Source organism: Petromyzon marinus, chromosome 26 (assembly GCF_048934315.1).
Source record: "Petromyzon marinus isolate PM22_M1 ecotype Great Lakes invasive population chromosome 26, UKy_Petmar_22M1.pri1.0, whole genome shotgun sequence".
NCBI lineage: Eukaryota > Metazoa > Chordata > Hyperoartia > Petromyzontiformes > Petromyzontidae > Petromyzon > Petromyzon marinus.
This window is the reverse complement of record NC_133692.1, coordinates 1,700,275-1,715,345: the sequence shown is the minus strand read 5'-3', so window position 1 is coordinate 1,715,345 and position 15,071 is coordinate 1,700,275. Positions and strand designations below refer to the sequence as shown.

The 15,071-nt window shown below is 47.0% G+C and overlaps 1 protein-coding gene across 3 annotated transcripts in view; it reads left to right on the top strand.

The window, feature by feature from the left end:
* RHBDF1 (rhomboid 5 homolog 1) overlaps positions 1-15,071 on the top strand; it is a 49,859-nt gene that overhangs the window by 19,370 nt on the left and 15,418 nt on the right. For 2 of the 3 annotated variants that reach the window (XM_032961015.2, XM_076069846.1), the window contains exons 2-4: positions 6,897-7,049; positions 9,725-9,855; positions 11,072-11,197. In XM_032961015.2, coding sequence (XP_032816906.2) covers positions 6,921-7,049; positions 9,725-9,855; positions 11,072-11,197 — 386 coding nt within the window. In that variant the 5' untranslated portion in view covers positions 6,897-6,920. The remainder of the gene's footprint in view (positions 1-6,896; positions 7,050-9,724; positions 9,856-11,071; positions 11,198-15,071) is intronic. The other variant, XM_032961016.2, reaches the window with a different exon arrangement.

The window sequence follows — 15,071 nt, the reverse complement described above, 5'->3', positions numbered from 1 at the left end:
GCAGAACCAATACCTCTGCAGTGGCTGATCATTGTTAAAACGCAGTGGGCTCGCACGATATTGTTTTTTTCCCGAGATCAAGGTATTCTGCAAACCTTCGGGCAACCATCAAAGATTTTTCCATGAAGCCATCCAGATATATAAACACAGAGACAATTTCAACCGAGAAGATGGGTATAAGCTGAGCAATCATTGGAAGGACGTTATTAACCAAACAAAGTCGTAATTCGCTGTGGTGCTACCATCCTTCCCTGCCGTTTGGCTGTTATCTCCGACTCTGAGTTGCATTGTCCTGTTGGGTGCGTCTGCATTAACGGGCTGGGGTCTCACTAACATGGCCACCTCTGCTCCCTTTGCCTCGATGTATCGATGTTTCTGGCTGTGTGATGGGCTGTGTGATGGGCTGTGTGTCTCACTGGCGCGACCACCGTTGCGGTGGGTCTCTTGCGTGGACGCGGTCACAGTTGGCACCGCCGCAGCTTGTGTTACACATAGACATGACATTAACTTGCTAATCCCCCTAATCTCTCTGCCTAATCTCTCCCATCGACATAGTGCTAATCTCCCATTAACACTGCTGTTGTGCGCATATGCGGGGATGATACTCTTATGAGGCGACAGAAGCTCATTTCATGCTAATTTCTCTCCCTAATCTCTCTCTCCCTAATTTTCCCCATTAACACAACTGACGTGCTTGCGTCCGGGGATGGAATTCCTTTCCAGCTCAGACCCCGCTTGCTTACCCATCGCCACATAAATAACCTCTTGTTGTTGTTGTAGCAGCTCTCTCGCTGTGTTCAGCAGTTCCACTGCTGGATTATTTTTTTCCGCCTGAGGACGACCGCTTGTGTTGCGATCGAAACGTCGTGATATATTTTATTTAATTTTTCTACCTACGTGACTTTACCAAAAGAACCAAAGAGTATGGATTCCTGCAGTCACGGAAGCTTCGAATCAAGATATTTAATCCTGTTACGCCTCTAGGAATTCGAATCTGTTGGTCAGGTCACCCACAAATAGACTGCACCCATATAGTTGCATCTTGTTTGCAGTAATCTTTTCCCTCTCTACCTACGTTTGAAGTACATCTTGCACACACCAGCATATAATCATTTCCCATGTTTAAATTTTAAAGGATAAAGGCATCTGTCAATATGGGCTTTTTTTCCGTTCCAGTACCGTACTATCAAGTACGTGTTCATTCATGATTTCACCTTTTCCGCTCCTCCACGTTCATTTCTACACTAGAGCTATGCATTCATTATGAAATCCTCTAAAAGGGCACTTTGTAATGAATCCATCGCTGTGAAAGAGCAGGTGGGCCTTGTTTGACCGCTAACTTTTGGGCGTTAAGATAACTAAAGAATATCGCCATTAGCGAGAATCGCCGACGGCGTCTTGCGTTTCCTGCTCTTGCGGGTAAACCGCGAGGTTTTAACCATTTTTTAAAAAGATCTACAGAAAACGATAACCTCCTACGCTCTCGAGTGCATAACACCAGATAAAATTGTGAGATTATCCACGGACACGTTAAAAGCACAATAATTCACATACACACACCAAGGGTGATGCTATAATTAACTCCCACTGCAAAGCGGCAGTGTAAGTAAGAGTGCGTTTTTTTCCCCCTAATAGAATCACAGCCAAATGTAGTCCACGTTTCTGGCATTGATTCTATAGCTGGCCCTCACGAGAACCTCGAAAAACTTGGAAAAGCCATTTTTTTTCTGTAACTGGATGCATTTTATACAGTACGTATAACATTATTCGTTTTATTATATATTTTTCCTTTTTTTATCCTCTATAAAAAGTTATTTGATTTAAAGTGCACAATTTAACATTCATAAGTTACGAAAGAGTGTGTGTGTGCGTGTATGCAAACACGGATTATATTGCAGAATTGAAATGTTTTAATAAATCATGAATACTTAATGTAAATATAACAAGCATAATTGTGTTTGGGGAGCAGTGGCTAGCACACCGCACTTAGAACCCAGCGAGCCGAGTTCGATCTCGGGTCCGTGGCTATCGGTGACGAGTGACATCCTCCCCACCCGCTTGGCGAACTCACGCCGACCAGTGTGTGAAGTATGGTCTAACAATCCCCACGTCCGACGGTTTGGGGAAGATTTCATCCAGCAGTAGATTGGTAAAGGGCTGTAAATTATCAATTTTGTATTGGATTCAACTTTTGATACACAACTTAACCTTATATACAACTCAATCTTATCAATACTGTATTAGATGTATTCGATGCTGTTGTCAAGATTCAGACCGAACATTATCAGCCGTGATCAATCTACTGCTGGTTGAAGAACTCCCCAATCTGTCACCATCTATGATGGCCTCACCATGCAACGATCACGTGCCATCTCTCCTGCACATGAACCAGACCTCTTCCTCGCTCCATCTACGTGGTGGACAGCATCTCGCTCGTGTTCCCTCCTTCGGGCTGCTATTCTACTGCCATTTCCCACCGTGTCCGTCAAGTGCTCGCCGAGTTGCATTGGCTTCCGGTTGCCTAACGGACACATTAGTACGAGGTCGCACTCAATGCACGCAAAGTGCTTGCCACGGATGAACCACACTAGCTTGCTTAAACCATCACGCAAAACACAAAGCATCACACAAACTCCGGTGGTCAATCCTGGCAGCAGCGGCTTTTGGTTCGCCATCGAACAAAGACGGTCACTGCATCGCGCGCTTTCAGATGCGCTTCTGCGGCCGTCTGGACTGCTCTTCCTTCTGATATCAGGAAGCCACTGGAGCTATACACTGTTAAATCTCGATTGAAAACTAATTTCTTTCCAACTGCTTTTTTTTGCTTAGTTTGTTGTCCTTCACCCGCACCTCCGATTACCACGGTTGGCTACGTACTGTGCAAAAGAAGTTCAACATACGTGACATTTTCAGCCATCAGCGGCGACATCTTCCCTCCCCGTGAAGTTTCGTGCCCAAGCCCGCCGACTTGAAAGTCGATATGGTGTCCGTAACTTGCGATGTTCTCTGACCTATGCATTTCTCTGCCTGTGCGGACGCCTCCCTGCGCTTTATTCTGCCAACTTTACACACCGTTGGTTCCATATCCTCCCTCTCTCTCTCGGTGTCCGCGTTCTCCCGATCCGTATGTCCGAGCAAGTGACGTGCACTCTGCGGGCACGTTGTTGGCAAGTTGCTTTTCATCGTCAAGCTCGGCTGTCTGAAAGCACCTCCAATTATCCTCTCCTTTGTCTCTCTGTATTTTAGAATTTTGAGCCGAGGGACCTAAAAACAAAAACCCTCCTTATACAGCACCTCAACTTAGCGCACGAGGCTTCCTACCCTCTCCACCACCTTTCCACGCACTCCCCCGCCTCCCCCCAACTGAAATGGTTATCGCAACTGCGAGAAGGAAACCTCACTTTTTATTCACGGAAAAAGAACAACACTGGTCAACGCTTCTAAATTTACCTCCACGGTGGATAGGTTACAAGTACACCTTATTTTCCGAGTCAAGGCCGAGCGTAGGAGAAAGGATTGAGTTTCCACACGAGCCTTGGGGCAGGTGCAGCTCGTTTGGCAGAGACTGTTGCTGCCACCGCACATCGAATACCGCGGTGTTGTTCCCAGCACGTGGAGCGAAACGTCGGGTGTCAAACATGCGGTGGTACAACCCAAATGCGCATCGATGAGCTCCCCCCCCCCCCCCGCTACACATACAGCCGCGTTTGCAAATTTGTAACTTTGAACCCAGATCCGTGTATCCTCGTTCGATTTTAATCCGCAATGTAATTCAGGGACTGTTGTTGTCTTGGTGTGGTCTGGGACTGTTGTTGTTGTTGTTTTGTCGATTTGCCCCAACCCTTGCATTCGGTATCAACAGATCGCCAGGAATGTATGCACGTGTGCAATTTGTACTCGAGTACTTGATTTCTATTTAACGACACGCTTACACTCGTGCCGTCTTTTACGTATCGCTTGCTGATGTGACCCGGTGACCCCGTGCCCCGACCGGACATCGTGAAAAAGAGCTTCACAGCTCATCGGATTCATCCTGCAATCTAAATAAAGATTGCGACTCCGTCCACATTCTGTTGTTATACCCGTGGTCACACGTGCCGTATGCAACTATTGGCAACCTGCTGCTGCTGCTACCTAGTTGCATGCAACACGCCTGACCACGGCGATAACGGAATGTGGAGATACTCTTTATTACGACTGGAAAAAATAAGTTGCGTCAAGTCGTGCACTCTGGAACTACAGCGAAGTAATTACTGCGAATCATCGTAAGATGCGGAAGTAACTAGCAACGAGGACATTGTCATTCTGACCTTGCTCGTCTCAGCAGATGTTTGAATGCGTGTATAAAACGTTTTCCTTTGCATGCCGGAGTGGATCCATGCATTCACATGGGGGGAACGTTGCACTGAAACGTCAAAGCGTTACCATGCTTACGCCCAGAGATTAGACGAACAATTCCGACACAATGGCACGACGAACAAATTATTGCCCCTGGCAGCCTGCTATTGCTCAAAAACAAAAACTGAATCTGTTGTGGCTGCACGTACGGCGGACATTATTGGCAAATTGCTCCGAATTGACCGAGCGTCCGCAGACACAAACACTCGACCCATTGGCAAAAGCGTCTGTGGGGCCGCCCAGCACAATAAGTCTGGATTACACACGGAACACAAAGGGTCATTGTTTGTAGGAAGTATGATTCACAGCTTGGCAGAAAATAAAACAATAAATATGTTTGAGAGAGAGAGAGAGTAACAAAGTAAGCAGCTTGTCCAAATATTGAAGTGCCAAATATCATCGCCGCGGTCTTTGTGTTCATGCGACACGGGTCACCAACTTCGTCGCCTGCTGCTATGTTCATCGTGTTAATGGAAAGTGCGTGTGCACGTGTAAAGGACGCTTGAAATGCATCGAAAGGTTAGCGCGCCGCCTTTCTCATCTGAGCACAGAGGTGACATTGGTATTTACAGGCAGCCCGGAGACAATTCCACATTTGCATGGCATTGACCAGTCTTTCCTGTAGGATGTCTGCTCTTGACTTCCCACAAGGTGATACTCTTGTTACTGGCAAAGTAAAAGGTGCAGCCCTACAATTGTTTATTCATAGTAAATGCTGACGGAAGGGCCTCTACTGCACGGAGCTCGAGAGAACTTCTGTCAAGGATGTATTTGGCCTACTCCTCCATGCTGGCCAGGTGTCTTGGAAAAGTTGGGAGCAGTCCCACTGGACATCACTAAGTGTGCGTTATCAGTCAGAATTATAATCTTTCTTGGAGAAATCCGATGAGCTATGAAGCTCTTTTTCACAGTTGTCCGATAGAAATCAAATGTGGTGTGCCCACTTATACTGCTGGGTGGAGAGGTGGGGATGGGAGGATTTAAGAAATGTATCTGTCGGACACGTACGCTTTCGCGACCGATATTATCCATGAGAGTTCTTTTGGGTTACTTCGCAGAAATATAAATAAGTCGTTAAACCCGCCACCAGCCGACACAGCCAATTACTAAAATTTGTCACGTAAACAAAACGCGGCAAATTCGTTACTAGTTCGGCACACCGGTGAAACGGAGAGTAAACCCACGCAATATTTACCATTCGACTCCAACGTTTTGCCGGTAATTACAACCAGTCTCGTCAAGCGACAGCCAGAGTTGTCGACGATGAGGCTGCTTGTATCCGTTGGTTCCACTGGCGAGCCAGGAGAATCTAGGTAGAGTCTGCTGACCATAACACCCGCCACTACTCTCTTGATTGACCCTCGGCAAAACAAAAAAAAACCACGAGCCGAGTAAAGCTCCCGACAGCAACTTAAAAGTTGCAACACTTTGGTCGTGCGTGACGCACGCCGACCCCGCTCGGTGCAATTACCAACGCCGTCTTTGTGGCGTTCACTGCCTTGCGTGACGCGTGCTGTTTTGGCGGTCGAACGCCAACTGCTCATCTTCCAGATTGCCGCTCACCACTGCTGCCCAAATAACTGACGACACCCGACCGCCCCCTTGCGTGCAGTCGCTTATCAACTCTCCTATTCTGGCGTCGCCTTGGGGTGGACTTCATCGGTGTCTGTTTAGGCCGCACACAGAGCGGTGGATGCAGACACGCTGGTGTCCTGCTACGATTCGTATTGGGCCTTGCAAGCCCGTGTTAACTGCCGGTTACCCTCAGAAACCCCGGTGTTGCTTCAGATTGAAACGTTACAAAAAGGGCCGGTTAACGTGTTTTGGGCGTTTGTCGAAGTGCCGGTATATCATACCTTCATATACCGTCACATTTCCACCACTAGTTCGGCTTTTTTTTTACTTTATCACCCATGTGTTCAGCAGTGTGATCACAATCACAACACGATGTACTGACACGCTCATACATAGCTGGCCTTTATAAGAAGGTACGAGTCCACTCGGACCAAAATTCTCTTTTAAGAAAGACATGTTTATAGATAGAAAAACAGCAATTCTCAGTGTTTTAACAAAATACTTATTGACATTTTCTAATCGATTATAATATTAACGTTGTGAAAACAATCCTTATTCCGATTGGGGGTGGAGCAGCAATGCAGTAATTCGTGCACGGCACTATAAACCCAGTGACACGAGTGAGATCTAAGTTAGTCTTTTGTCATTGACCAGCGCGGTGAGGTATGGCTAAACAACCTCCACTACTCATAGTGGTGGGGGTGGCGGGGGCTTTATTCAGCATTCGATTGACAAAGGATCACAAATTATGACATTCATCTCATTTTTATATTTTTTTGTTATATAACCGACTTGTTTTAACCGGATGTGTGCACGTGAACCGTTTTAAATCACTTAGATTCCAACGCTCTTTGTTCATCGACCGGGTCATTTGTCAATTCGTTCTCTCTGTCTCTCTGTCTGTCACACATCTCTTCCCTTAGTCTGCCGATGCCCACGGTGCAAGCATGGCGGACTCGCTCGGCATGAACGTCAGCAACCTGCAGAAGAAGAAGCCATCATGGCTCACGCTGAAAATCCCTGCGACGCAAGCGGACGCGGCACCGGTGACACTCCAGGAACCCGGATCGGGCCAGGTCAGCTACGCAGCAAGCGGATCTGAGGGGGGGGAGGGAGGATTCCTCTAGACCAGTGGTCCTCCTTCTTAACCTGGGGGTGCACACTGCACCCGCTGGAGGTGCCAGATGTCCTTTCTGGGGGTGAGAGACATGGCCAAATTTTTTTAGAAGGTAAATAATTGAAAACACAAATTGGGCACAGGTTCGTAAGTAACAACTTACTTTGTTTCATCAAATCCTGTGTTTAAGAACATTATATATTTATTTTTACAATCGAGAACCAATGGGGTGCAAGGCTGCAGTAAGGGTCACGAACCGCTGCTCTAGAGCCTTGCTGCTCGACCAAGAGGCCGACTTGCGTTTCACATTTCTCACTTAAAAAACATTCTGTGCACGCTTGTCAAATCCCTGCCCCCATCGCCCCCAGTTCCGCCTGTTCCACCCAGCGGTGTAAATGGGTTGTCACCACAGTGGGGCGATCAGCAAGTCGCGTACGGTGGGGTAAAGTGTGGGTACTCCCCCCTCTCTTTCAATGCGTATTGTTCACAGAGTGGGCCAAAATGCCCTCTAGAGAATGTATTTTAGACTTCCCTGTAGTTATACAAGCTCTTCTGCCAGCAGTGCTAGGAACACGTCATTTCAGAGCTGCACCTTTACTTGTAAGTACATTCATAGTCATACCTAAAACTAAACAATTTATTTATTTTACCAGGTAGCACCCACTGAGCTGTATAGCTCTTTTTCAGAAGTGACCTGGCCACAAATGACAGCTCAACGGAGTGTCATATCACGTGGAAATGATTAGCAGCCAAATACTCTCAAACGCAAGCTGATTCTAAATGTGGAGGGGAAAACCGGAGGACCCAGAGAAAAATCCACACGACTACGGGGAAAGAGAGACACGCAGACTCCAAATATACAGCGTGCATCAGGGTCGGGATAGGTCCCACGAACCTCTGGTACACCAGGCGAGGTAGTTAACATCTCATAGCCACCGTGATGATGATGAGAGAGAGACACGCAAACTCCAAATATACAGCAGCAGCAGGCGTCAGGGTCGAGATCGAACCCATGACCTCTGATATACCAGGCGAGGTAGTTAACATCTCATAGCCACCGTGACGATGATGAGAGAGACACGCAAACTCCAAATATACAGCAGCAGCAGGCGTCAGGGTTGAGATCGAACCCATGACCTCCGGTATACAAGGTTAGGTAGTTAACATCTCATAGCCACCGTGACGTTGCCAGTTATTTACTCAGGACAGCCTTCCCGAGTCTCAGCAACACCTTTTTTCACGAGGGTCCTGCATGCACGAGCACATTCAGTCAATGCTATTCAGCAGTGTCTGGTCAAATGCATGAGACCTTGAGTTGCTGGAGAATGCAAGAAAGTTGACAGATGGCCACCTGCAGGGGACGCGGGAAATCTTGCCACTCCTGCTGGCCTAATATTAATCTGAGTTACTTTCAAGCTATATTTTATTTTATTCACTTCCGCTTATTACATTTTTAGCTAATGTAGTAAATGATTTAAAAAAATGTATTTCTAATATTATGCTGAGTGTATGCTGCTGCTGCTGCTGTGTCCGGGACAGCGATTCGAGATACTTAATGAAAAGCGCTATGTAAATCGAATTATTATTTTTAGATTTAAAGCTTTCGTGACTGCATGGATTCATCTTCTTGGTTCTTTCGGTAAAGTCACGTAGAAGGGAAATAATAAAGACGCTGCCAAACTTAGCAGTGTTCATTGGAGCGCTGTCTTTCCGACAGTTCTGTTGCTTCACCTGAAGACGGCCGCTTTGAGTTGTGGCCAAAACGTCGTGAGACTTTTATTATGTTTTATTTTTATAATTTTATTATTTCCCTTCTACGTGACTTTACCGAAAGAACCAAGAAGACGAATTATTATTATTACAAAACATCCAAGGGGGTTATATAGCAGCCATTGGTGGCTGCCTCACAGAACCCACACCTTCAAAAACCTGGCAAGCCCTGGTGGTGGTCACCCCTCAAAGTACTAACCAGGTTTCAAACCTGCTTGGGCTTCTGGAGATCTGAAGAAATCGGGGCGCATTTAGGTAAGTGTGGCCGTTGGCGTGCAGTGGCCCTGCTACATGAAGGCCACGGTCGAGTCAGCGGACGTCACACGGTTTGGGTGTCTTTATGAAAATGCTCGCAATTGCTAAAGAGTAAGAATGCTTAACAGTGTGTGTAAATGTACACATGACGCAAGTGCAAAAAAAAAACGCACGTTTGCAAATGACAATTTGCGGGTATAATTTACGTTACGCACAATAATGTTTTAAAAAATATATATTTGGACAAATCGTTGAGACACCGATGAATTTATTGATGGATTAATGACAACCGCACGAATCGAAGGTGCGGGGGAAGGACAACAAACTCAACGCAAAAAGCAGTTCTAATGAAATTCGTTTTACAATCTAGATGATCGAATAGTGCATTGCTCCAGTGGCTTCCTAAAATCGGAAGCAAGAGCGTTCCAGACGGTCGCAGAAGCGCATCCGAGAGCGAGCGACGCGGCGACAGCCGTCTTGTTCGAGGAGCTGGCTCAAACGCCGCCGCTGCGAGGACGGGATGCGGAGCCAACGCGATGGACGGGATGTGAGATCGGTGGATTTGCTTGCCTATGTCATTGGGTGACCACGATTGCTGTCTGTTCACAGCCCTCGGGCGCGCGGCCCGTGTACCGCTGGAGCGTCAGCATGCCCGTGGAATCGCACGGAGCGACCACCGGCACGGAGATGGGGAAACCCTCCTTCCAGCGGCAGGGCTCTGTGGCTCAATCAATCCGACGGTAAAAAGCAAAAACTCGCCCAACGTCTATTTTTCAGCAACGCTCCCCCCATGCATCATATGCCCGAGTGTTAGGGCACTGCCACTGCATACCGCAACTGCAGTGCAACTATTTATGGACACACGCTTTCACCACATTTGGAGATTGCTTTAAATCCTGAAAGTCATGTTAAACTGAACAAATGCTTGGGGTTTTGCTTTTAGTAAGTTATGCAGGAAAGAGTTAAAATGTATGGGCCTGATTCTTTATTTATACATCTCTGCGAGTGATGCTTCGCGCATCCTCTGTACAGTATAGTCTTATGCACTTGGTTCATCGCGGAAGCTGTACTAAAAGCAAATAGTCTGCTGTGCACGCCGTATGATAAACACCGAAGCAATTACTCTCCTGTACACATGCTGAGCAAACACACGCTGTATACTCTTTAGTTTCTAAATAACGCAGTGCTCGATGTTTTTAAAGACAGCGGTAACTTTTTACAGCCATTGTTCGAGATGCGGTTCTACGTGATTTAGCCATTCAAATGCTTTGAGAGTTTTCAAGGCACTAATTTCTACACTGAAAAACACACACACTGCAGTATACACATAGTGTTGGAGAAATATCGATTCGTCTTACCGTTAACCCCACCCTGCACCCTAGCTATTGTATGGCCTGCGGAGACAAGGGTCAGGATTTGAAACGATTAAACTGAACTAAACTATTTTCAGAAGCGACCAGGCCATCGCAAGTGACAGCTCAGCGAAGGAGTGGCTTATCCTCGTCACGTGGATATGTATAGCAGCCAAATACTCAAACATAAGTGGTCATGTGTTTTTACGGTCTTGCTTTGATTGTTCATTGGGGGTTTTTTCAGGTCTTGTTTATAAAGCCTTGCTCGATCTGTTAACCGAATCATAAGTTACCAATATAATTTCCGTCTAACTCTCAATGCATAATCAATTCTCACACACTGTTAAATGTGGACGTCGTTACGTGCCCATTCACTGTTGTAATATGCCAACCGTTGAGTACATATCTTGTACAACAAGATGGGGGAAAGAAAAAAAACACATCTATTTCTTTACCTCCTTAATATTGTGACTCCTTTTGGATGGTGGGTTTGCTAAGCTATTTGATCAAAATCTGTTCTTCCTCCTCCTCCTCCTCCCGCTCCTCTCCGTGTCCTGGTGCTATGGTCCCCCCTGTCTTCCCTTCCGTGCTTCCGTTGTCCCAGCTTCACATTTTCCAAGAGCCCTCCTCGTAACCGGGTTCAGTCGGTGCTTGAGAGGGGCCAGTTTGCCAACAGACGTGTGGCGCCCCATCCCAAGCGAGGCTCCACCCGATCACGGGACATAGTCAGGTATCCGTCTACCTCCGTGATTTCCTCTGCTCCGTTTTTTTTTCTTCACGCTCGGCCTAAAGTGTGATCGTATGGACCGATTAACCCCTTCTCCCGTTCCGAGACGGTCTGCAGGTTGCGGCTCGCGGGCGTCCCGTTGACCGCCGAATCTCGGAATGCGCGAGCCGTCATTGGAATGGGAAAGGGTTAATTTCACGCTTGCTGCATTGCTGACTTTCTAATCTGTGACATGTGACATATTGCTTGACGTTGAGAAGTGTTGTTTTTTTTTCCTAAGCACTCAAGAATACATTATTTGTAGACGCCGCGTTGGCAGTCATGCACAAATAACTCATCCGCTAAGAAGAAGGACCATTTCCCGAAACGTCGTTTATTATGGCGCTCCTTCCGAAGGCAGTGTTATTGACAAATGCATTGGGTTCTTTGTCACTACAGATTATTCTCGTAAAAAAAAAACTGTTGACCACTCGTCACAGAGCATGACGAGAAGCACAAGAGCTGTGGCATGTCACCATTCCTGCACGCTGCTTTGCTGAGCATAGTTTTTGTCATTTTTAATCCCTCTTACGAAACTGACATTTTCTTAAAACCGAATGCCTTTTGTTACATGCTGCACATCCAATAAAACAAATAACTTAAAACTAGATTCGAAGCTTTCGTGACTGCAGGAATTACTCTTTGGTTCTTTCGCTAAAGTCACGTAGATTTTATTTTCTACGTGAATTTACCGAAAGAACAAAAGAGTAAAAAAAACTTAGTTTCCACATCAACGCAATTCAGCCCATTTCTATTCATTGAGGATTCCTACCGCATTGTTTAGGTGGAAAGTCACCGACTGACAATGCGTTCAGTTTGAAAAAGGACCTCACGACATTTTACAATAATTTTTAATTCAGCATTGTGCGCACGTTAAGAGCACCTGTTCACAGAAGCGTAGGTACTGCAGGTGCGCTTCACGTGCCAGCCCCATAGCGTGGGGGGAGCAGGGCTCCTGCCCCCCTCCACCACCCTTTCATATTTTTCTCGTAAGTTTGCCTAACATTGCCTGCCGCGGCTCCCGCTGAGGTTCCGCATGCCTCCCCCCTCTAAGGCAAGGCCACTTCTTCAGGGTTTCGTCGGGCCGAGAGAATACTGTGGTGTCACCGACGACGGGAGTTCACTTGTCGTCTCGAGCAGTCTACATTGTGCCGCTCACAAAACTGGGGAGCCCCAAGGGTGGCATATTTTGGGCGAGCGTTCAAAGTTTGGCGGATTACCCAGATCAGCGCCTTGCAGCTTAGTGGCGCGCACGACAACGCCGCGTTTGGCAGAGAGCGGGGGGGGGGGGGGGGGGGGGGGGGGGGGAGGGGGGAGGGGGGGGGGGGACGAAGCGACACGCTTGCACAGCGGTAATATATACGGGGCACCCTCTGAAGGTAGAACCTGCTAGACTGCCTTTGAAAACGCGTCATGTTTTTTCTAATTGTCCCATGAAAAAAAACTGCGTTCAAGAGCCGCTTTGGGCTTTGACAATAGGCATACATTTTTTTCATCCTCTTGTCAGAGTCCGGGTAGGATTTCCATCCTCGCTGTACACGCGCGCACACACAGACACTTGCGCGCGCTCGCACACAGACCCACACGCGCATCCGAATGCTCCCGTAGCTTTTATAACTTCCCCGACGGCACTTGAAACAAATATCAATGCTAAATTAAGTCAAAGTCGTCGGGGTTTTTTTTACGGACTATTGACACCGACTCCACACGCAGTGACAAGGTAGGCGGTTTTTAGTTTTACGTTTGTTGCGTCAATGTTTTCCGATACACCACGCCAATTTAATGCATGTCACTTGGTTTGAATATAGCAAGTAACCGTTTTTTCGTATCCACTTATCCGACTTGTAATACTTTTGACAACTTCTCGTCATCTTTACTTTAGCTCAGGGGCAGGGAACCTTTTTTCTGCCAAGGGCCATTTGGATATTTATAACGTCATTCGCGGGCCCTACAAAATTATCAACTTAAAAATTAACCTGTTATATTTGGTCAAACATTTAATTAACTCACCCCTAATGTGATGGCTGGAACTGCTTCTCTTTGGTGAGACGTGTGATGATGTTAGCTGGTATTGATGATGTTGCTACTCGCAACTGCTTTTCCAGGTTTGCTCCTAGATTTATTGAATTTCGAGTCCCGCCTGCAGTTGGCTTGGCAGGGCCACACCAAATGATTTCGCGGGCCTTATACAGCCCGCGGGCCAGACGTTCCCCACCCATGCTTTAGATTCACGAAACATTTTTTTATGGTTATACATTTTAAAATGTGTTATGTGCCATTCACATAGTGCGCGAGATGGGTGTAAGCGTGACACGTCAGCCAATGCCAAATTCGTATATATAATATCTTATAATATTTACAGCGCCAGTATGGTCCACCACTGCACACAGAGCAGCAGTTAAATCAAGTACAAGTAGCTGCCACTTATCAAGCAATACTGAAAACCGCCAGACAAAATCAGTCAATTCCCTATGCCAGTGGTTGCTGACATACGAATGCTGGGCCCAATCCCAGGCTTTTTACGCGTGTAGGCGTAGCGTGTTGCAAACCACAAGCACGCACGCACGCTTATCGTGACAGCCCAAGAAAGGAGAGGGGGGGGGCGACTAAAGTTACTAAACTGCGTTGGTGTACTCCAGGAGGAATGTGTGGTATGGGTACCTTTGAGGATAAAAGCAAACAACTTAATCGACTGTCTGCACAAACTACAGGCTTAAATGTCAAAGCTTTAACGCAGGTTGACCGCACAAGCACTTTGATGTACTGCAGCCGTGTGATGCGCACGGTAAATAACACTCACCTGGTCAATAAGATTGGGGTTTTTTTTTATTTACTGTGCTTAGCTGCTATGGAAACACCGGAATCGGCTTTGAGGATGCAGAAGAAATTGGTTGGAAAAAAAAAGCCAAATTCGGGTTGAGAATCTCCACTGGCGTGGAAGGTCTCGTGGGCCGTTTGCCTCTGAGGAGCGCCGTGCGTCCCGCGTCGTACGAGGAGCTTCATCACGCCAAGGGTTAGCGGAACCGCCAGCCCGCGTGCGCGCTGTTGTGCCGTTCTTTGAACCTATCTAAGTGTCAACGCCACACCGAGCACACCATCGTTCACGATGCCGATGCTCGATTGAGGTCGACAGCGTGCAACATAACACTACCCGACTGGTAAGTCTACCTTTTTACATTCGTATTGGCATTTATAACACGTTTGTACGCGTCTATTTATGAACATTTATATTCGGGGGGGGGGGGGGGGGGGGGGGGAGTGGTGGTGCAGCGGTTAGCGCGCTGCGCTACGAACCTGGCGAGCCGAGGTCGATTTCCGCTCACGGCCAACGCCAGTGGCGATTGTCTGAACCGGTCCTGGGCCTCTCCTAGGTCGACTCAAATGAGTACCTGGTGTGGTGTGCAAACGTCCCCACTAGGGAGACAAAGGCAGCCGGGCGTGGTGCTGCCACCCACCCCCCTCAGGCTTCATAGATGCTCGCTAACAGCACTTGCCCCAAAAGTGTTCATTATATTCATTGGCAAGATGCTGTTAAAGCGTTTTGTGGAATTATATTCTAAGTATGGTAGATATTACTTGGGTCTTTCGGTAAAGCCACTTAGATAGGTTCATAGAAAATAACAAAAAAATATCAAAAACCTACGACGTTTCGATCGCAACACAAGCGTGCGAATGCTTGTGTTGCGATGGAAGCCTAATAGGTTTTTCATATTTTCTTTCAACCTATCGACGTGACTTTACCGAAAGACCCAAAGAATATGAATTCCTGCAGTCACGAAAGCTTTAAGTCAAGTATGATAGATCTTAATATATATGATATAACTTAAAATTATCGAAA